The sequence below is a fragment of the Passer domesticus genome, chromosome 18, assembly GCF_036417665.1.
Source record: "Passer domesticus isolate bPasDom1 chromosome 18, bPasDom1.hap1, whole genome shotgun sequence".
In the NCBI taxonomy this organism is placed as follows: Eukaryota; Metazoa; Chordata; class Aves; order Passeriformes; family Passeridae; genus Passer; species Passer domesticus.
Genome location: NC_087491.1, coordinates 4510189 through 4532803, shown reverse-complemented (window position 1 = coordinate 4532803; position 22615 = coordinate 4510189). Strand labels below are relative to the sequence as shown.

General features: G+C 60.5%; 1 protein-coding gene across 2 annotated transcripts; it reads right to left on the bottom strand.

Annotated features, from left to right (window-relative positions):
- Positions 1 to 108: 108 nt before the first annotated feature.
- Positions 109 to 22170, bottom strand: STXBP1 (syntaxin binding protein 1). Of its 2 annotated transcripts, XM_064393273.1 has the most exons (20): positions 22015 to 22170; positions 11972 to 12021; positions 11771 to 11852; positions 10983 to 11059; positions 10720 to 10798; positions 10501 to 10604; positions 9658 to 9806; positions 9049 to 9133; positions 8751 to 8881; positions 7979 to 8086; positions 7809 to 7869; positions 7215 to 7280; positions 6992 to 7072; positions 6762 to 6900; positions 6488 to 6597; positions 6277 to 6378; positions 4854 to 4939; positions 3878 to 4032; positions 2958 to 3081; positions 109 to 1811 (listed from the first exon to the last, which is right to left on the bottom strand). In XM_064393273.1, the coding sequence occupies exons 1-19, from the start codon at positions 22049 to 22051 to the stop codon at positions 2972 to 2974; spliced, it is 1812 nt and encodes a 603-aa protein (XP_064249343.1). In that variant the 5' UTR covers positions 22052 to 22170; the 3' UTR covers positions 109 to 1811; positions 2958 to 2971. The 2 variants fall into 2 exon arrangements, with proteins under 2 accessions (XP_064249343.1, XP_064249344.1); XM_064393274.1 differs by lacking the exon at positions 2958 to 3081.
- Between the last annotated feature and the right edge of the window lie 445 nt (positions 22171 to 22615).

Below are 22615 nucleotides of genomic sequence, written 5' to 3'. Positions count from 1 at the left end.
GTTTGGCATCACCACACCAGCAGCCCTCCCTTGAGGTTGGAGGGAATATTTTCCCATGCCTTTTCCCTGTTTTCCTGGCCCTGAGGGAGCAGCAGAGCACAGCGCCAGTTGCACTAGGGATGGAGATCGTTTTTATTTAGTCACTCGAGTGCTTTAGTACAGAAGAACAGATATACAGAGATGATACATGTTTGTGCTTCAACACTTTCAAACATTTAGATTCCAGTAATTTCAAGGTAAACAAGTTCCAAGACAGACTAGATTATTTTTTTTTATGTTTTCCTTTTTGATAAATTATTTTTTATATAAATAACTGTAACAGAAAAAATAATAATAATAATAATGTCCAACATACAAGATCCTGAAGCATTTGCATTGCTAAACCAAAGAGGAACAGAAACGGGCTGGGAGACCAAAGGGGAACCAACAAATATCAGTGCAATGATACAGCCTTTGCCCTAAAAATATATATTTAACTTTATGGGCAAGGAGCAGACGGGAAGGGAAGGGAAAGGAGGGGGCTAACCACCAACGAGGCAAGAAAGAGCAATTTTAGGGTAGGAAAAGGGGGGTCACAGCCTTCAGGGGGAACAGAACAAAACCATAGACCCCAAAATATTGCAGTGCATCTAACGGCAAGGGACAGGGGGCAATCCAGGGGCGTCAAATAAAAACCCAACTAAAATCAGTTTTGGGGAAATCACTATACACCAAGCTCGTAAGAACGTCACAAGACACAGTCATTAATATACACAGAGTCCAGAGGGTTTGGGGGGGCCTGGAGGGTTTGGGGGGCCCCAGAGGGTTTTTGAGGAGGGCCCAGAGGGTTTTTGGGGAGGGCCCCAGAGGGTTTTGGGGGGTCTCAAGGTGACAGCACGCTCAGAAACGCTTCACCACGGGACGACACGAGCAGAGCTGGGCACGGGCACCGAGCTCCCATGGGGATGGATGGAGAGGTATCCATGGAGAGATAGCACAGATATATATATATATATATAAAATAGCTTTTTATTTTATATATATATATTTTGTTTTTTAGGGAATTCCCAGAGGGAGAGGAGGGGCTGCAGCAGGGCTGTGCAAGCAGATGAGCCCCAGCTCCCAGTTTTGACCGGTTTGGTCCCTTTTCACATGGGAATTACCACGGTGTGAAGCGTCCTGGCTGCACTCCCACACCACCCCCATCCCAAAGTCCCACCCAGACGCTGGCGTGCACATCTGGCAGGAGCACCCACTGCCCCAAAATCCATGGGACATGGTGGTGCCAGCCTGGTGCCCGCCTGAGCAGTGGCTGGAGCGGTGTGGGGTGTCTGTCCATCTGTCCTCCCGTCCACACAAGACCCCAATGAGGAGCATTCCCCCCAAAAAATGTGGTTCTCTGTCATTTTCCCCACCATATTCACTAGCAATGGGCAGATGGTTACTCAGCAATGAGCTCCTGGGCGCTTCCCACAGCTGCAGCTACAAATATATAGATTTTTTTTTCCTTTTTCTCTTAAACACAATGCATCCATTTTCTTAATATATATATATATATATATATTATTTTTTTTTTGGCTGTTATCCCCTCCCTGTGGATAAAATGAGATGGGGGAGGCGCTGGGAGGGGAGAGGGAGGATCAACACAAGAACAAGAGAGAAGCTGGGCCCACAGGGTGCAGGGTGGCACCCGGGGCCGGGCGCCCGGCGGGGACGTGGGTCGGCATCGAGTGGTGACAGCGTTTCCTTTTAACTGCTGCTCTCTTCCTCTGTTTTATTGAGTTTCTTCAGCGTGTCCAGCAGTTTCTGTGGGGTGAGGATGTGCGTGGACCCTGTGGGAGCAGAGGAGGGGTGCAAGGGGATGGATCAGTGATGGCTTTGGGATCCCCCGCCGTGTCCCGGCCCGGCCCCGCTGTCCCGGGTCCCCCTTACCTGGCGGCGCCGGCCCCGCGCCGCTGGAAATGCTTGCGAGGAAATGCAGTCTATGGGGACGGGTGGGGGGGGTCTGTGGGGGCACGGACAACGGGAAAAGGACCGAGAGGAGGAATGGAGGCGAGGGATGGAGCTGGCGGGATGAGGCAGGGGCCCGGAGGTGCCGGTGCAGGGGGTTGTGGCACTGGGGTCACTGCAGGATGCAGGAGGCACTGCTGGGGGCAGGGATGGGGGATGCAGGGAACAGCCGGCGTGGAGGGACCTTCCCCAGGTCCCCAACCTGCACAGAGCATCCTGGGGACAGAGGTGGCCGGGAGGGGTGGGTGGGACAAGGAAAACAAAAGGCTCTCGCTTTTGGCTGCCCCTCGCTCGGGGGTCCCCCAGCACGGTGCCAGTGGGGGTCCCACCATGCTGCCCACACCAGCTCAGCCCCACAGTCACCCTGGCACTGCAGGCACCAGCACACAGGGCATGCTGGCATGGCACTCACTGGTGAAACCAGCAGGAACTGAACCCCAAGGCAGGGTTTGGGGGTCTGCAATGCCACGAGGTTCCTGCCTATCCAGGAGCAAACCTGAGCTGAGTGTGACTCCAGCCCCAGGGCACCCCAGAGCTGGGGGGTCCCAGCAATGCCCAGCCCATGGGGATGGACCAGGATGAGTGCTGGGGTCTCCACTGCTGCCCCTCTCCCCCAGCCCCACTCCAGCCGCTCCCAGGGCAGAATTTGGGAGCTCTGTCCCCCTGCCCGGGCCTGGGATGCCTCTGTGGGGCAGACCCTGACCCCTCGATGGGGCAGGCAGGACCCTGACCCCTCTGGCCCTGGCGAGAGGGAGCTCATGGCATGAAGGAGCTGGCCAGGGGACATGGCTCAGGGGTGATGGAGCGACGCCGGATGCTTTTCCACCTGCTCGGAGGAACCGCAAGCATTTTCTAATCGGAGAACCCAACAAACCCCAAAACAACAATTAAAAAAAGGAGGTACAGAAGAATCAAAGAAAACCCTTCAGGGAGGAAGAGTTTCTTTTTCATTAGTAAGCTGCCTTTACTTGGTTTCTTTGGCTCACTCCATTGCTGGAGCCTGATCCTCAAATGATACCCTAGTGGAGTCCCTGAAGTCGGGGTGCCTCAGGTCCATGAGAAATTTGGTGGGAGTGAGAATGTGAGTAGAACCTGCAGGAGAACAGAGCGGGGCTGACGGCTGCGCCGAGGCTCCCCCACCGCCACCAGCAGCTGCCTCTGGGGGAGGAAGAGGAAGGAGGCAGGTGGAGCTTCGGAGGCGCATGCAGGGGATGGACCCTGGAGAGAGGCTGGATGAGATGGTGACAGCAGGATGGAGCTGGGATGGGTGTCCGATGACAGGGACACAGCTGAGCCAGCAGGAGGTGATGGAGACTGGGATGCTGCTCCCAAGGAGCAGAAGAGATGCTGGGGATGGCTCCACCAGGCATCAGATCAGATGGTGAAGGACACCTGCCTGTGTCCTTCAAGGTGTGTATCCAAGCTGTGCTTCCCAGAGGAATCTTAGAGACCTAACAGCTCCTTGCTGGCAGAGCATCCACTGTGTCCTCTGTGCCTGACCCACAGCTCCCCTGGGAGCAGAGGTGGGAGCTGGCCCTGACCACGTCCTGGTGCATCACCCTGAAAAACCTGGCTCCTCTTTGCACCCCTCTTTATTTTGCACTTTTCTTCCTGTAATGACCCCAAAACCGAGGAGCAATCCGAGCTGCCAAACCTCCTCCCCTCTCACCCAGACAACACCAGCCAGGAGACATGAAAAAATGGAAGCAAAACCGAGGATGTTTGGAGTGACACAACCCAGATGGGGAAGGAGGGGACACACAGGGGCGACAAGAGAAAACCTTTCCGCAGAGTTCCAGCTCCCGCAGGCGTCTGGAGCCGGGAACTTGCGGGATGGAGCGTGGGATGAGCAGCCAGCGGGAGGGGCCACCCCGGGGCCAGCACTCACCTATTAGCACCTCCCACTTGCCGCTGGCTTGTGTCACCTCGTAGGCGCAGCGCATCTCGTTCATGCTCACCCCGCCCAGGATGAAGATGATGAGGCGGGGCCCGCTCCGGTACTCGCCGGGAGCCTTGTTCTTGTGCCAGTGGCCGTAGCGGGCACTGAGGAGAGGAAGAGGAGGGTGAAGGACGGGCACCACATCTCAGTTTAATCACACAGACATTGCTGTTACAGCAGGGCAAGTCCAGTGTTCCAGCCACGAGTGCTGCTTGCTGTTATAGGGAGGCTATAACAGCACGGGATGCCTGGAGGGAAACTGAGGCACCAGGTGTCCGAAGGGAAAATGAGGAATGGGATTCCTAAAGGAAAACTGAGGCATAGGGTTCCTACAAAGGAACAAAAGCACGGGATGTCTGGAGGGAAACTGAGGCACAGGATGCCATGGGAGAAACGGAGGCATGGGCTGTATGAAGGGAAGGTGAGGCAAAGGGAAACTGAGGCATGGGATTCCTAAAGGGAAACGGAGGCAGAGGATGTCTGGAGGGAAACTGAGGAATGGGATACCCCAAGGGAAACTGAAGAATGGGATGCCTGAAGGGAAATGAAGGCACAGGGCTGCTAAGGGAAAATGGAGACACAGGATATCTGCAGGGAAACTGGAGCACAGGATGCCTAAAGAAAAATGGAGATACAGGGTGCCTGAAGAGAAACTGAGGCACAAGGTGCCTGAAGGAAACTGAGACAAGGGATTCCTCAAGGGATACAGAGGCACAGGCTGTCTGGAGGGAAACTGAGACCCAGGGTGCCTCAAAGGAATGCAGACGTGAAGTGCTTGAGGGGAAACTGAGGCACGATGCCCTCCGAGCAGCTCACAGAGCTGCTGCTGGCTGCAGCCCCTGGGGCTGTGTGGGATGGACGCTGACAGTGAGCAGGTGGGCACAGGCAGGGCAGGAGGGCACAGGCAGGGCAGGAGGGCACCCACCTGACGGCAGTGGTGCTGAAGGAGGCGGAGGAGCGGGTGGAGATGTACGGGTAGTGCTTGGTGTCCAGCTTGTCATCGATGGCATCCTGAGGGCAGACAGCCACAGGCCTGGGGTCAGCGAGGAGCCAGGCACAGCCCCGGGCCCTACAGCCCCTCTGGAGGCTGTGCCCAGGATTCCCCCCCGAGAAGCTCAGGAGCAGGTGCTGAGCTGGAGGTTCCAGCCTGGGATCCTCCTGCAGCACGAGGCACCCCCTGCCAGGCTGTCACCCAGGGTCAGTGCCACCTGGGACACCTTGCTGAGGTGCTGCTGGCCTGGGCAGGCCCCTCTGTCCTGGGGGTGAGGCTGAGGGGTGTCCTGGGTGTGAAGCCACCCTATGGGTGGGTTGTGACAAAGGAAAACCTGAGCTCTGTGCTTTTGGGATGCGAGGGAGCTGCGGCTCTGCTGGTCTGAGCCAGGGCTATCCCAGTGCCGAGCTCCTGGGACAGCTCCTGAGGACACAGACACAGCCACGCCTGTCCCCTGGCTCTGCTGGGCCATGGGCAAGGCTTTGACAAGGCCACCCAACCTTGGTGGCCACAGTGGCACACACACAACCAGCCAAGTTGTTACTGCATTTGTAATCCAGGGATGCTGGGCAAGCGTGGTTTGGGGCATGAAGACTGAGGGGAGACCTCACTGCAGCCTGAAACTTCCTCAGGAGGGAAAGAGAAGGAGCAGCTCCCATCTCTGCTCTGGGACAGGGACAGGAGCCAGGGCACGGCTGGGGCTGGGCCAGGGCAGCTCAGGCTGGAGCTCAAGGGCAAGGCTCTTCCCCCAGAGGGTGCTGGCACTGCCCAGGCTCCCCAGGGAATGGGCACGGCCCCGAGGCTGCCAGAGCTCCAGGAGCCTTTGGACAGCGCTGCCAGGGATGCCCAGGGTGGGGTTGGTGTGGGTCTGGGCAGGGACAGGGGCTGGGCTGGGTGATCCTTTCAGTCCCTTCCAGCTCAAGATATTCTGTGGTTCTATGATTCTCTCAGTCCATGCAGCACCAGTGGAATTTCCCATCCCTTTTCAGCAAGTGGAGATCCTGTCCCCCACCAGGCAGTGATCTAATCCCAGGCTGTGCTCCTCCCTGGCAGAACTGGAGCCACAGGGTGGGATTGTCGGGGGTCTGTGCAGGGCCAGGGGCTGGATTTGATGTTCCTTCGTATCCCTTCCAACTCACCACATTCTGTGATTCTGTACCCCCTACCTGGGGCCAGGAAAGCCTCCCAAAATATCCCAACCGTGCTGCAACCCCAGGCAGGGAGCAGCCTGGAGGACACGCGATCAGAGATGCGTCAGGGTCTGGGCTGGGAGCACCCAGCTCTGGGCAGGTCCCTTCCCGGGTGGCTCTGGGACTCCCTGCTGTGCCCCCCAGGCCTGTCCTGGCTGCTGGCTCACCTCCATGATGTCCTTGATCACCGGGGTCCACCGGGACAGCTGGTAGGTCTGCTCGCTGATGCGCTCCTTGCGCTCCGGCTTGCTCCGGCGGCGCAGCGTGGACTGGGCACAGAGCACAGGGACACCCTGAGCCACAGCAGCACCAGGGACACCCCGGGCCACCCCGGGGGGACACAGCAGAGGGGCAGGGGCAGGGGAGGAGCACACTCACGTCTGTGATGATGGGCACCCCAAGGTGGGCCATGTTGGTGATGATCTCGCTGTCCTCTGCCGGGATCTGAGCGTGCTGGATCAGCTTGTTCAGGTTCTCCTCGGTGATTCCTGGGAATGCAACAGGGGTTGTTCTCCTCAGGAATGTCTCAGAGGGGACACAGCCCCTCTGCTGCCACCTTAGGACCCTCAGCCTGGTCAGGGAGGCAGAGCTGGATTGTCCTGGCCAAACCTGGATCTGCCTGCCCACAGCCCTGCCCACGCGCGCTCCTCACCGTTCTTCAGGAAGATGTAGAGCAAGATGATGCGGATCTTGTCATAGGTGCTGACATTGCCATCCAGCAGGATGGGCACAATGGCCCTCATGGGGTCCTTGATCTTCTCGCCTTCAGCATCAGTGCCCATGGCCAGGTCCTGCAGGGAACACGTGCTCACCACCACTCCGTGTGGGAGGGTGGAGTGCACCCGCCGCGTTCCTGTGGCAATGGGGGGAGCTCTCTGGTACCTGCTCAACTCGGCACAGCTTGTCCACAGTGCCCTGGTAGTGCTTCATGCAGTCCTCAGCCAGGTGCAGGTGGGTCGAGTACTGGGGACACAAGAGTGGTCACCTCTGCAGGGCTGGCAGCAGCTGAGGGTCCCTGTGCCACCACCCATGGCCAGGGGAGAGCTGCCACCTCCTGCTCCCAGGTGGGCTCAGTCACTGAACACTCAATGTCCCCTCCCCTTACCTTGCTGAGCTCCTTCTGGTACTGTGGCATCTTCTTCAGCATCTGGGACAGGTCCCTCATGGTGGTCTGTGAGGGAAGGGGACATGGTCACTCACCCTCAGGCCACCAGCATGGAGGGGATGACCCTGCCAAGGACTTCTGTCCCCACGTGAGGCCCCCGTGGGGGTTTGGTGACACCTGATGTGTCACTGCCATGTCCCATCCCTGAAGCTGAGGCAGGAGGGGTGTGCAGCTCTGCAAACTGGGCTGTGGTGGGGAGAAACCCCCTAAGGATCTTCTGGGAGCCTCGTGTGCCTGGCTGGGGCTCAGATGGTCCTTTCAGCTCCTGGCCACCTTTACAGCCTACTGCCACCAGGGTCCCCTCACTGCCACCAACCCAGGGAACGGGGACAGAGCAGCTGCTGAGGACAGACTGATCCCTGGGTGCAGAGCTCTCCCACAGCACCCCATTTTCCAGCCCCAGGTGTAGGGCTGGCACCCCACAGCCACCTCCCCTTGCCAGGAACCTGACCACCCTTCTTCCTTGGCACAGTGTCCCCAGGAGACCCCACCACGTGCCAGCCGTGGCTGAGCTCGGTGGATGCATCAGGTCACCTTGTCACCCGTGTTCATCCTCTTGCTGGAAGAAAACTCCTTCAGGGACCGGGTCACCTCCCTGGAGAGAGGAGGAGGGCAGAGCTGTGAGTGGGGAGGGGACCTCATAGCGGGCTGGGTGGCAATGCCACGCCAGTGTCCCACCCAGGCAGCAAACCAGGGCCACTCACTGGGACACCTCGGCGATGTGTTTGTGGCGCAGGGTGACCCACAGGTCATCGTCCTCGTCCAGGAGAACCTCCTTGATCCGGGCCTCACCAATGCCACTGGTCTCGTACCTGGGGTGAGGGGAGGGATGTCACAGGGGGGACAGGGCTGAGGGCACACACAGCCCCCCCACTGCTGGTTCAGGGAGGTGGGGACACGAGGGCTCTTCCTGGCTGTGCCAGTAGCAAAGTGATTTCAACTGGGATTGACCTCTTCCCCTCTTGGACCCTTTCGACTCCTAAATATTGGGAAGGCGCTGAGGGCTGAAGGCTGGGAAAGACCTTTTAGTCCCTGTCCTGCCCACCAGGGCTGCCAGAGTGCAGCACTCATGTCTCCCAGTGGAGGCCTTGTGGAGGATGCAATGGATGGAAGACCAAATGGATGGAGGACCCAATGGATGGAGAACCCAGTGGATGGAGAACCCAGTGGACGGAGAACCCAGTGGATGGAGAACCCAGTGGACGGAGAACCCAGTGGATGGAGAACCCAATGGACGGAGAACCCAGTGGATGGAGAACCCAATGGACGGAGAACCCAGTGGATGGAGAACCCAATGGACGGAGAACCCAGTGGATGGAGAACCCAATGGACGGAGAACCCAGTGGATGGAGAACCCAATGGACGGAGGACCAGTGGATGGAGAACCCAGTGGATGCAGGGAAGCTGAGCTCCCAGCTGCTGCTCTAGCACTGGCCTCAGGGCTGTCACAGGGGGCAGGGGATGCACTGCACTCACTTGTAGACATCGTTCTCGATGGGCAGCAGGTCGTAGCTCATGGCCTGGAAGGTCAGCTCGTGCAGCACCGGGGACGCAGGGTCAAAGCCACGGTCCAGGATGAGCAGCTGGGAGCGAGCCTTGTCCGGACCCTGCGGACACAGCAGAGCCATCAGCACTGAACTGGGGCTCCCTCTGCCCCACAGCTGCTCTGGGGTCCCCATTCTGGGTCCGTGGCTGCCCCAGAGCAGAGTTCAAGCAGGACTGCAGGAGTGCAGCATCACCCCAGCACCCTCCCCGGGCTGCCAGCAGCGCTCACCTCACCCATGGTGGGGTCATCGGCCTTGTAGGCGTCCAGCTTGTCCTGGATGAGCTGTGCCAGCATGGCATTGTCCTTGTAGTCCCTGGGGGAGGCAGGGGGACAGCTCAGCCCCACAGGGCACGGCACGGGGAGGAGATGTTGGCTTCCCTTGGCTCACGGGAGAGCAGGGACCCGAGCAGGTTTTGTTGCCCACTCCCACCGCTCCTCCACCAGCTCCACTTTGCCTTGGTGCCACTTAAGATTTCAGGGGCCCAACCCCCTCAGCTCCCCAGATCAAGTCTGAGCCTGTTTACATTGAGCATGGCAGGCTGTCCAGGCCACCCCACGCTCTGACCAGCACTGGGCACACCAGCCCCATCTGTGCCTCTGGATGCCCACATTGGCCTTATCCATGCCCCTGGATGCCCACACCAGCCCCATCCATGCCCCTGGATGCCCACACTGGCCCCTTCCATGCCCCTGGATGCCCACACCAGCCCCATCCATGCCCCTGGATGCCCACGCTGGTCCCATCCATGCCCCTGGCTGCCCACGCTGGCCCCATCCTTGCCCCTGGATGCCCACACCAGCCCCATCCATGCCCCTGGATGCCCACGCTGGCCTTACCCGCGGTACCGCACGGCTGGGTACTCCTTCAGGGTGGCACAGAGCGTGGCAATCTGCTCTGCCAGGCGCTCCAGGATCGGGTTCTTCATCTGGGCCTTGTGTGGGCTGTAAAAGCTTTGGAAGGAGTCGGCTGAATCCAGGGAATAAACCTGGGGGTGCAGAGGCAGGGAGGTCAGAGGGGAGGGATGCCTGTCTGCAGGAGAGCTGCCCTACCCCAGCTGGGTTTGGAAAGCAGATTCATGCCCAGATGGACCCAACTGAGCCTGTGACCAGGCAGCTGGAGCTCAGCCATGCTCAGGGCATCCCTCAGAATTTCCAGCTCCCAGGACCCCAGCTCCAGCTCCACGGTAGGATCCCTATCCATGTGTCCCTCCCAGCTGGGCAGAGGAGGCAGAAGACCCCTGGCCTCAGCAGTCACTTGCTCCCAGGCAGGGAAACAGAGACCTGGGGCCAAGCAGGAACACACTGCTCCCAGCTGTGCCCCAGTAAAAACCACAGGAAGATGCCAAGAGTCACTCCCTAGGAATGCTGAGCATTGAAGGGTTAATGGCACCCAGCAGGTCTGGCCCCCTGGTCCCTCTGTCCCCTGCAGGGGCAGATGGCCCAGGGCCAGCTCCCTGGTGTCCTTGGCTGGTGGCAGAGCTGGCCAGCACAGCTGTGGGCATGGGGCCAAGGCACAGCACCCGTTAAATCCCCACGGGATCAGCCCGGGAAGTCATCTAAGGAGACAGGGAGGCAGAGCAAGGAGCCAGCTGGGGCTGCACGGCTCTTACACAAACCCTTGGGCTGCAGAGGGACCTGCAGCCCCCTGGCTGTCCCACGCCCTGCCCCAGCCCAGCTCACCTGGGACTCGGAGGGGAGGAAGGCAATGTTGATCTCCGTCAGGGTTTTGATGACCTTGGCGGCGCGGGATTTCACCAGCTCATTGAAGAGGGCGTCAGGACAGGCTGTGAGGGGAGGAGGAGGAGCAGGGTGGTGCTCAGCACCTCTCCATCCCTCATCCCCCATCCCTCCCACCCGCTGCCACCGTTCCAGTGACTGTGCCCCCCTCTGGGTACTCACAGTCAGTGAAGAAGACGTGGGCAGCTCTGTACTTGGAGGTGGGGGGATCCTTGAAGTCATTGATGAGGGAGTGGATGGACTGGAAGGGAGAGGGAGCAGCTGGGCTGGGCAGGATGGCACTGTGAGCCTCCCTCCTGCTCTGCACCTCCATCCCATCACCCTGCTGGCCTCACTGGAGCCAGGATGCTTCCCATGGGCACAGCTGCCCATGCCAGACCTCGCCCTGGCCAGAGGCCCTGTCCCTGTGCCCTGCAGGCACTCACCTTCTCGGAGGGGGTGATGAGGTACACGGCCTCCAGGCTGGGCAGCGGCTCCCGGCGCTTGTTGATGTCTTCCACAACTTGGGGGGAGAACAGGGATCAGGGAGCATGGCAGGGAGGGCTGGGGCAGGGCACCCAGCCACGCAGGGCTGCTGGACACCCCGTGGTGGCTGGATATCCCACAGCACTGGATTCCCCATGGCAGCCCCTCCACATCCCACACACCCCCAGCCACTCGTCCCTGCCCACCCAGGACTGGGCACCCCTGCCCACCCCATCCCAGCCCCGTGGTCCCTGCTGGAGCTGTGGGTGTGGGCACCTGGCCAGGTCCCAGGGGATCTGTCTTTGCTCCTGTTGCCTTGGTTTGTCCTCACATCCCCCTTCACCTGAGCTCTGCTGTCCCAGACAAAACCCCACTATCCCCAACACCTCCCAGGATCCAGCCTGGCATTTCCTCCTCCTTCCCAAGTGTTGCAAGGAGCCATTTAATTATCAGGCTGATAAAAACCAACATCTGATCCCCTCCTGAACTGAAGGACTGCCAGGAGACAAGGTGCTCTGGCTGCTCCAGCCCCAGCAGGCAAGGAGGCACCTGTGGAACTCCAGCCTGGCACCAGGAGCCATCCCTGGGCGATGGGAGCGGAGTGGCTCCATCCCAAGTGGGATGGGGCTGGCTGGGGGCTGTGCCAACCACCCTGTGCCAGCCTGGAGATGCCTTTGTGGGTGTCCTGGTGCAGAGGGAGATTTGGCCCTTCCCCCAGGGAACGTGGAGGCAGGGAGGGGGAACTCACTGGTTATGCCCTCTGTCATGATGTCGGTCATCTTGCAGCAGGACGAGAGCATGCGCATGCTCAGCTGGTCCACCACCAGCACCTGGGGACAGGGGAGCATCCTGTGAGCACCCCGTGAGCTGGGGGCACAGCAGGACCTTCCCCACCCTGCCCCTTTCCCTGCTTCCTCCCCTCCTGGCCCTCCCTGGGTTTGGTGCTCACCTTCCATTCCCCCTTCTTCTTCACTTTCCGGATCACATCGTGCATAATCTCTGCAAGAAAGGGGAGGTGGGCAATGGTGAGACCCCAGGGCCCCTACTACAGCACCCCAGGGCCTGCTGGCAGCAGCAGGGGCTCTATGGGGGCACCAAACCCCCACCCATGTGCAGGGTCACGCTGTGCCAGTCTCACTGTGCCTTAACTGGGATGAGGGAGGGGATGGGGATGATTTTGGGGTGCCCAGGGAGGGGTGGTCACCCCCCAGCCCGGTTTTTCTCTCATGCTTGGCACTCACAGACAGACCCCAGGCTGGTTGTGGGGTCCCTCTGGGGAGCCTGGGGGCCACCCCACAAGGTTCAGCCCTAATCCAAAGTGCTGGGAAAACAACAGCAGCTTAAGAGCTCCTTTTAGAAACAAGAATCAAGCGGCCTGAGCCTGTTCCTTGTAATCCCTCACAATCCCATTTCACCTCCCGTGGCTGCTGGGTTTATGCAACCAGGCAGGACAGCAGCACCCTGGCACCCCAGGACCACCCACCCCCAATTCCCCTGTCCCTGCCCCGGGCCAGCTCCCTGGGAGATGCAGTTCAGGGACACGAGCAGGTGGCAGTGGGACATCCTTTGGGGTTGGGCTGCAGGAAGGGGGGTTCAAGCCTTGCCCTGCTGCCAGTGCTGCCCAAATATCTGGTTTGGGGGAGAGAGGTGCCCCCCAAACCCTGCAGGTCCCCTCTGACCCTGGTGTGTGAGCCACTGTCCCTCACAGAGCTGAGCCTGAGGAAAGGAGTCAGCGCCAAGTCCTCACACAGCATTTTCCCCTGGATTTCATCCCTGCAGGATTTGCTCTGAGCCCCTGGTCCCAGGGACAGGGATGGAAATGCCCAATAAAAAGCCAGTTAAGGAATTTACGTCTCTAAATTAGAAAACAGAGGTGTGAGGATGTCATCCTGGCAGCCTCAGCCTTGGGAGCCTTCTCTGTGGGTCACCCCAAGGCTGCTGGTTCCCTGGGTGAAGCCCAGCAGGGTCCAGAGCTGGCACTGCTGCCAACAGGGATAACACAGGAGCCTCTGACAGCTGTTGTCTGTCTGTCCTGCTGCAAAACCTGGAGCAAACAGCCATTCCTACCACTGCACACCCATCACCTTTCCTGCCTAAGGATGCCCTTAATAAATAAATGAATAAATCTGCCTGCAGGGAGCCCCAGGAGGACAGGCTGGCCTTGCCCCTGGTCACATCCTTTGGCCTCCCCATGGGGAGAGCAGGGCAGCTCCAGGCTGGGAAGAGGGGATGGAGGGCACCTGGGTACCTGAACTGGGCAGGCAAAGCTGCTGCCTGTGCCCGAGTGCTGCCCACCTGCACCCAGAAAATGCAGCAGGAATTGTCCTCTGTGGGCAGGAGCTGGCAGTGAGGGCTGCCTGTGCACGCCAGTGCTGCTCCCTGGCACCAGGGCACAGCTGGGAAGGAGCTGTGCCAGCCCATCCCTGCTCCTCCTGCCTTTGCTCACGTGGCTCCTGCCCCGGAGCAACAACAGCACTGCCTGCAGGGCAGCACGGAGGCTCCATCATCATCCCATCCCACCAGCTCCATCCCATCCCACCCACAGGCTCCATCCTCACCCCATCCCATCCTCATCCCATCGGCTCCATCCTCACCCTATCCCAACCTCATCCCATCCCACAGGCGCCACCATCCCTTCCCACAGGTTACATCTTCTTCCCATCAGCTCCATCATCCCATCCCATCCCATCCCATCCCATCCCATCCCATCCCATCCCATCCCATCCCATCCCATCCCATCCCATCCCGTCAGCTCCACCCCATCCCATCCCATCCCACAGGCTCCATCCCAGCAAAGCACAGGGGCCATGGTGCACCATAGAAGGGATCAGCAAAAAGCAGCAGCCAGGAGGAATTCCTGCCCCTCCCTGCAATGAAAATCCAGCTGGAGAAGGAAGGACAGGGAAGGAAGGACAGGAGGAGGCTGGGAAGAGCATCCTGTGGCCCAGGGGATGCTGTTCCCATGAGGGAAGAGGCCCCAAGGGCACGAGATCCCAGGAAGGGCTCCCAGATTGCTGCCTCAGCCCCCAGCGTGTCCTCGCTGCGGCAGCAGCTGCAGGGACACTGTGGCTCTGTGGGACACCGTGTCCCTCCTGCACAGGGATGGGCTGGGCTGCAGGGAGCATGCTTGAGGGGGGAGCATCTGCCTGGCTGCAGAAAGTGCTGTCACATCCCCAGCCCAACCCTGGAACCAAGCTGGGCCTCTCAGAGCAGGAGCTGGGCACTTCAGAGGGTGATTCCTCTGAGCTTGGTAGGTTCAGGCTGTCAATCCCTAAATCCCTGATCCTCAGGCATGGTCCTTCCCTACCCTGATGTCCTCTCCTGCCCTGACCATGGGCCAGATCTGACTCTAAATTTTGGCTCTTTCACAGGCTGCCAGAGCCAGCCCAGAGCCCAGGCAGGGTCAGGAAAGATCCACAGAGCATCCTCCAAAGAGCTCCAGGGCCCTGCCAAAGGGCACAAACCCCAGCAGAAGCTGGAGACTGGTGTCACATTTAGGGAGATGTGGCCATGAACTTCCCCTCCCGGTGTCCCTGCAGCAGCCACTAAACCCCAGCTCAGGGAAGGGTGCTCTGGACTCCCAGGAGCAACGGGAGGTCCTGAGGCCCCAAGGTCCTCAAGCCATGCCCAGCCCCTCCCAGAAGTGGTGCTCTCTCGCTCCACATCAGCAGGCCAGATGTTGCTGTCCGTGTCTCAGACATCTGGCCAGAGAGTGTTTTTAGGATCTGACATCAGCTGGTGATGCTCAGAGCCAAGTTTTTCATCTTGGAGACAAAACCAGGTTTCAGGGGAAAAAAAAAATTCCATGAGCATCTCATCCAGTGCCTCCAACACTTGGCTTGTCTGGACCTACCACGTCACATCTGCTTCCTTCAGGCTGGAAGAATTTTAATGACAGTTCCTCCCAAGAACAGGGAATACACACAGCTCTGGGTCCTCCTCCAGCCTCAGAGGATCAGCCCCATCACCCCATCCCATCGGCTCCATCCCACTCCACAACCTCCATCCCAGCAAAGCACAGGGGGCAGCACATCTCTGCTGTGATGAGAACCCCTGGAGCAGTATGGCCCTGAAAGTGCCACCAGCAGGTGTCATGGAGACCCAGGCTCGTTCTCAGGGTGACACATGGCACGGGCGTGCCCCCTGCGTCGTTTCCAAGCAGGTGACATGCTGGCCTAGTAGGACTTGAGCCCATCCATCCCTCCAAGAGGCTTATCCCACATTATTACACCCCAGCCTTCCCCCAGCCCTGCCCTGGGCGTGGAAACAGAGCCAGCCCCACGTGTCCCACTGGAGCTGGGGAAGGAGGGAGCATCCCTGCCACGCCAACAGAGCTGTGCCCCCAAGAGATGGACCCATGCTGGGGTTCCCCAAAAGATGGATCCATTCTGGGGTTCCCCAAGAGATGAACACTTTTTATGATGCCCCAAGAAATGGACCCATTTTGGGATGCCCCAAGAATGGACCCTTTTTATGATGCCCCAAGAGATGGACCATTTTGGGATGCTCCAAGAGATGGATCCATTTTGGGATGCCCCAAGAGATTGACCCATGTTGGGGTTCCCCAAGAGATGGACCCTTTTTATGATGTCCCAAGAGATGGATCCTTTTGGGGTTCCCCAAGAGATGGATCCATATGGGATGCCCCAAGAGATGGATCCTTTTGGGGTTCCCCAAGAGATGGACCCTTTTTATGATGCCCCCAGAAATGGACCCATTTTGGGGTTCCCCAAGAGATGGACCCATTTGGGGTTCCCCAAGCCCATTATCCTGCTCCAGAACAGGCCTGGAAGCTGATGAGCAGCCCTGAGCTCCCCTGGTGGGTGTGCTAAAGCCTTGTCCTGGCCACCCCCACGCTGGGGATGCTGCAGCAGGGACACCCCAGTGCCAGCAGCCATGGAATTTCCCTCCTGGAAATCCCTGCTGCTCTGAAATGCTCCCTCAGTGCCACATCCCAGAGCTCCCTGGTGGCCTGCAGTGGCACAGGAAGATGGAGCTGCCTTATGGATGGGCAGGAATTGAGCTTTTCCCCCTCAGGATCCCAAATCCTTGGGCAGCTCCGGAGAGCTGGATCATGGAAATCCATGAATCCATAGAATCATGGTGAGGTTTGCTGGAGTGCCACTTCTCCTAAAAAGCTGTCAGGCTGCATCTCCAGACGGACACGTTTGGCTTTGGGTTGGCCTGGCAACTGCATTTGTGCTGGTTCATTAACTAATTGCTCGAGCCAGTGTGAATGTTGCACTGATCCAAGCAGGGAGTGGAGCACGTCCCCAGCTCCAAACAGCCCCAGCCGGGGCTCTGCAGGTGCCACCCCAAACCAAACAGGCAGCAGGGACCAGAGCGTGGCAGGAATGGCCCTCCATGGCCACCAGCACCACCAGCACAGGGAAACCACTGAGAGGAGACAAAGCCCAGCTGATGTCACTCAGCACAGCTAAGAACCACCCAGGGATGACCAGAGTCTGGCCACTGCTGTGCCCAAAACCCAAACAAGTCTCAAGGACCTCCCCTTCAGCAGCCCAAATCCTGAACACTCATTTTCCCACTGGATTATGCCCACCTGGAAGCCCTCAGCCTTCCTGGAGGACACATTTCTCACCCAGGAACCCAGGGATTAGTCCCAGCCATCGTGGTAACCTGTGTTTAACTCCTCCTTTTCCTGTCTGCACTGCTCTCATGAAGGGTGTCCACATTTATCCCCGCTGGGCAGAGCCCAGGGAGAGCTGCACAGCCTAGGGAGGAGGAGGATGGAGACCTGGAGCTCTTGAACTCTGTAGGAGTTGAGTAACACAGGCAGAAGTGAAAAAGGGAAATGAAATGCATCATCACACCATGAGCCCTGCAGAAACAGAGGAAAATTCCCGAGGTTTTCACTGCAGGACCAGGCACAGGGTGATGGCTGGGGTGTCCTGCAGGGCCAGGAGCTGGACTGTGCTGATCCCTGTGGGTCCCTTCCAGCTCAGATATCCTGTGGCAACTCCAGACAATTTCCTTGGCTCTGCACAAGGATCTGGGAGCTGGGCAGAGTCTCCCAGTTTGGGTACAACCAAGGACCCACAGCCCTTCAGGTCCCTGCTGAGGGCACCACCTTTCACCAGCACGTGTCCTCTTGCTCCAGATGTTTCCATCCCCAGCAGATGTTGTCCCTGGCTGTGGTAGGGAGCCCAGAGCTGTCCTGCAGCAGGGCAGCACCCACAGTGTCACAGTGTCCCTGAGGGGAGGTGACCCCCACATTCCTACGTGTGGCCACGACTTTCTGAGCTCATTCTTCTCTGCCTTGAACCAAAACGGAGGAAAACACCAACAAATTGTGGTTCTTTGGTGGGAATCCAGGCTGGGCTGGGCTCCTGCCCCTCAGGAACACCAGGACAGGCTGGAGGGCAGCTGGCATGGCTGAGTGGTCCTTGCTGCTCCCTGCTCCAAGGCCAAACCACCTGATGGGCTCCGCAAAAGACCCTCTAGCACAGGCGCCCAGAGGTGTGTGCACACTGCCAGGTTCTCTCACACCCTGGGGGATGTGGGAGCCCAAAAATTCAAGCACCTTCAGCCCTGCTCTATTTTTGCACTCTCCAGAGCCAAGCTCCTTCCCCGCACTGTGAGTTGGAGGGAGCAGCATCTGCTCCTCAGCGTGAGACCAAAAGCCTTGTGATGGCGATGATTCTCCTTTGGAAAGTGTTGATTCTGTGGGAAGAAGGAAGGACTCTCTCCTGGGCCACTTTCTCCAAGAGGTGCAGAGGAATCAGACACAGACCTCACTTCTTCTTTTCTTTCTGAAAGAGTCTAAATCCTCTCCATTGGTGGCTTTTTTAACCTTCTTGCACATGCAGACACTGGTGGGTGGATGCAGTCCTGCCAAACTGAGGTTTGTCACTCTTGGTCACCTTCCATGGGCACATATGGGCAGGAGTTTCTCAGCCCCTGTGCAGATTGTGGTCTGGAGACTGAAATTGTTCTGCAATGCCTGAGATGGTGAATGTTGAATTTTACAACGATTTTTTCACACTTTTCCAACTTTGATCCAACACCGGAGGTGAGACAGAGCCTGGTGACAGCCCCAGCTTTGCCCATTCCTGTACCCACACACCAGGATGGCACCACAGGGACTCCTGGAATGTGGAAATTGGGAGGATGGGTTGCTCAGGGAGCCACTGGATTCAGGGTCTGCTCCCACCCATGGTGGGGACAGGGTGCAGAGACCTCCTGCTCCTCACCCACCCACTCCTGCAGCAGGCTGAGGTCACAGCTGTGACCTCAGGGGCACCCCTCCAATGGTCCCTGTGGCCTTCACTGCCTCCTCTTCCTCTCTGCCTGGCACAGCCCTTGCCAGGCCTGGCATGGGCAGCACAGCAGCCATGTCCCCTGGGCACCGAGACAGGCTCAGAGCACCCTCCAGGAGCAGCATCTGACCCTCCAGGGCTCCCTGTGCCCAGCAGGGGCTGGTGGCAGCCCCAAGGTGCCCCAAACAGTGGGGCTGAGTCAGGTACCAGCAGGTGCCCAGGCGGTGCCCCAGGCTGGCAGCAGCCCCAGCCCTGCCCTTGCAGGTGCAGCACAACCCAAGACTGAGCCCCTGAGTCATCCCGGGGCAGGGGTGGACCCTGGAGAGGCCCAGCTGGGGACACGGAGTGACGCTGGGCAGTGTCAGACCCCGTCCAGGCAGGATCTGCCCGTGGGGCTCCTGGGCACGGCCCTGGCAGGAGGCACTGGGCAGCTCTGGGGAGGCTGTGCAGGTGAGGCTGCCCCGTGGGAGGATCACCTGGTGGCCTGGGGGAAAGGTGTTTTCCTGCTGCCTCTGCAAAGCGCTTCCTTATCCCAGGGCTCCTCCGCCTCTCCCACCTGCCCGCGACAGCTCCGGGAGCTGAGGGAGCCTTCGGGGAGGCTGGAGGGGTGCAGGGTTTGGATCCACCATGGAATCACATCCAGCTGCTCCAGCTGTGTGTCCTGTTGTCCTGTGCCAGCCCAGCGTGGTGGCAGGCGCTGCACAGGTGTCACCCCTGCAGCAGGGCCCGTCTCTCCTGGCTGCTGACAGCTCAGTGAAGTAAAACCAGCCTCCTCCTCCTCCTCCTCACTGCAGGCTGCTGCAGGAGCCACCACTGGGCTGGGCAGGGGAAGGTGGCCCTGAGAGGATCCACGGGGCACGGGAGGATGGGAGGGGTGTCCCTGCAGTGGGGGGTCAGGTGAAGATTTGGGGATGATGTCTGTGCAGTTGGGGGTCAGGTGAAGATTTGGGGATGATGTCTGTGCAGTTGGGGGTCAGGTGAAGATTTGGGGATGATGTCTGTGCAGTTGGGGGTCAGGTGAAGATTTGGGGATGATGTCCATGCAGTTGGGGGTCAGGTGAAGATCTGGGGATGGTGTCCATGCAGTTGGGGGTCAGGTGAAGATCTGGGGATGGGTGTCCTCAGAACTGCCACACTCAGGTGAGATTTTCCCAACCAGCACCAGGGCAGAGGGGCCAGCCCTCCCTAGGAGGGGACAGCGACACAGCAGAAGGAGCTGCTCCTCAGGCATCACCTCTGGGGACAAGCACGCAGCTCCAACCCTGTCCAGACAACAGCCAGCCCAGGAGGATGCAGTCACCGTGGCAGGGACACCCCCCAGCACACACCCCACAGCTCTGGGGGGTGACAATCTGCTTCTGCCCTTCTCCCCCTGCAGCCCTGGCCCACCTCTCCCCCTGCCCGCCGCCTCCTGCCTCTTCTGAGGCCTCCAACCCCCGTCGTGTTATGGCACCAGCTGGTCAGAGGAATAATCCGGGTCTGGAGGGAAGCCAGGGCAGAATGCAGCTCGGGAGGGGGGGCTGGCAGAGCGAGCCATGGCAACGCGGCAGCATCCTCCCCATCCATCCATCCATCCATCCCTCCATCCCTTCCTGCTGGAGAAGGAGCCCACAGGAGATGTCCTGCCCCGGGGTCAGCCCCAGCCTTGGCTCTCCTGCTCCTCGGGAGCAAACATCTCCTGCAGAAAAAGCTGCGGGGAGTGCCAGGCTGGCGCAGCCCAGGAAATCCCGTGCCAGTGCCCAGGGACAGGGGAGCCTGCAGGCTGCTCCCAGCCCTGGGGGAGCTGCAACAGCCCCCCTGCCACAGCCCCCCGAGGCAGGCTGGTGCAGCAAGCCCGGGAGCTCCCCGTGGGGTGCTGAGGAGCACCCCGATCCCTGCGGGGACCCCAGGGTGCCCCCCCGGTGCCAGCCCTCGCTCCTCTGCAGCATTCTGCCTGCACAAAAGCGGCTCCCCCCTCGCAGCCACCCACGCGTCCCCGGCAGCCCGGCCCCGGCGCTGCTGCCCGGCTCCACATTAGCATTGCCAGCCGGGAACGATGTTTTTTCAGGGAAAGAACGGCGCGGTTCGTCACTAAACCCTGAAGGGGAGGATTAAGTCAGATTTCCCTGGTGCTGCCTTGAACCTCGGTGTGTGTGTGCGCTCTCCCCCAGCCTATTCCGGCGCAGAGACAATGAATGGAAATAAGGGACACGCAGTGGCGCTGCTCTGTCCCCTCTCCGGCGAGGGCACCGCTGGTGGCCCTGCCAGGGGCTGCGTGGGCGGCGGGTCCGAGCCCCCCTCCCGCATCCCACCGGCCTGGGGGCACCCAAACACAGCCCAGCAGGGCCCCCCAAACACAGCCCAGCAGGGCCCCCCCAAACACAGCCCAGCAGGGCCCCCCCAAACACAGCCCCCCAAACACAGCCCAGCAGGGCCCCCCCAAACACAGCCCCCCAAACACAGCCCAGCAGGGCCCCCCGGCAGCGCTGCCCTGCAGCACAGCCACGCCGGGACATTTCCCTGCCTCTCCGGTCCATTTTGGGCTCTGTCCCCGCCGCAGCCCCCCATCCCCAGGGCAGGTGACACCGGCAGGGCGGCAGGGCCACGGATCCGCGGGGATCCCCCGCGTGTCCCCCCTCGCCACCGCCACCCACCCGATCACACCACCGGCCCGGCCGCGCCATCTGCAGCGGCGCGGCGGGCGGGGGCCGGCCACGGGCGCGCCAAAAACACCCCAAAAACAGCCAAAAAAACCAAAAAAACACCAAGATCCGGCCGCGGCCGGCCACGGTGCCACGGAAATAAACCCTGCGAGAGGCGGGGAGGAGGAGGAGGAGGAGGAAGGCTCATGGCTGCGGGGGGAAGTTCCCACCGGTTCCTGCCCTTTCATTTTCTTCCTTTTTTTTTTTTTTCTCTTTAATGCGGAGTTTTTTCGCCTTAATTAAAGGAGCGCCCCTCCTTCCCCGTCCAGCCTCGGGTGGTTTTGGAGAACAACCCCCCCTGGCTGGTTTCCCCCCGGGAAAACACGGCCGGGAAGGAGGAAGCGGCGCGGGGCCGTGCCCCCGCCCGCCGCTCCCGGCGACATTCCGGCCGGGAACGGCGCGGGGCAGCGGGACCCGCGGGCAAGGGATGCCCGGGGAGGGGGGACACACGCAGGGGCACCCCCGGGCTGCGGCAGCGAAGGCACACCCGGGGAAATAATAATAATAGCAATAATAATAATAATAGCAATAATAATAATGCAATAAACGGCAGCGTCTGAGCGGGATTCGCTGCAGACAAAGCGGGAGGGCCCGGCCTGGCTCTGCGCTGGGAGGGTTTGGGGGGTCTGACCGCTCCGTGCCCCGCTCGGGGCTCAGCCTCCCGTGTTGGGGAGGCCCCTGGGCCCTTTGGGGGGATAAAACCGAGGGGGGATCGAGCGTCTCTGGCTTCCTTGCCCCCCCCCCCCCCCCGCTTTTCCACCGTGGCCCCGTCAGCAATCCCCCTCCCCCAGCACTGCAGAAAAACCCCAAACACCCGCAAAAATCCAGCAAACACACCCCGGAAGGTGACAGCACCGCGACCCCCCCACCCCACAGCGTGTCCCCAGGGGGTGTCCCGTGTGTCGCCGTGTGTCCCCCCGCCCCCCCCGAGGGTCCGTATTGCGCACCCGCAGCATCCCCCCCACCCGGGCAGCCCGCCCGCCCCCACCCCCGCGGCTCCCCCGCGGTGGGGGGGGGGCCGCGGATCTTACTCTCTCCCACCACGGCCTTGAGTCCGATGGGGGCCATGTCTCCGTGCGGGGTCCGGGGCCGCTCGGGAGGGCGAGGCTGCGGCGCGGGATGCGGAGGAGCGGGAGCGGCGCGGGGGGGCCGGGGGGCGCGGGGGGGGCGGTGCGGCGCGCTCAGCTGACCGGGGCGGGGCTTGGGGCCCTGCGTCACGGCCACGCCCCGGCCACGCCCTGCCGGGGCCACGCCCCGCGCCGCAGCGCAGCGCCCGCCGGCAGCGCCCCCTGGCAGGCGGCGGCTGGTACTGCAGCGGTGGCACCCGCGGGGACGGGGGACAGGGACGGACAGGGGGACACACGGACAGGGGGACACAGACAGGGGGACATGAATGGACAGGGGGACACGGACGGACAGGGGGACACGGATGGACAGGGGGACACGGACGGACAGGGGGACATGAATGGACAGGGGGACATGAATGGACAGGGGCACACGGATGGACAGGAGGACATGCACGGACAGGGGACACGGACGGACAGGGGGACACGGATAGACAGGGGAACACACACGGACAGGGGGACACACGTGGACAGGGCACACGGACGGACAGGGGGACACGAACAGACA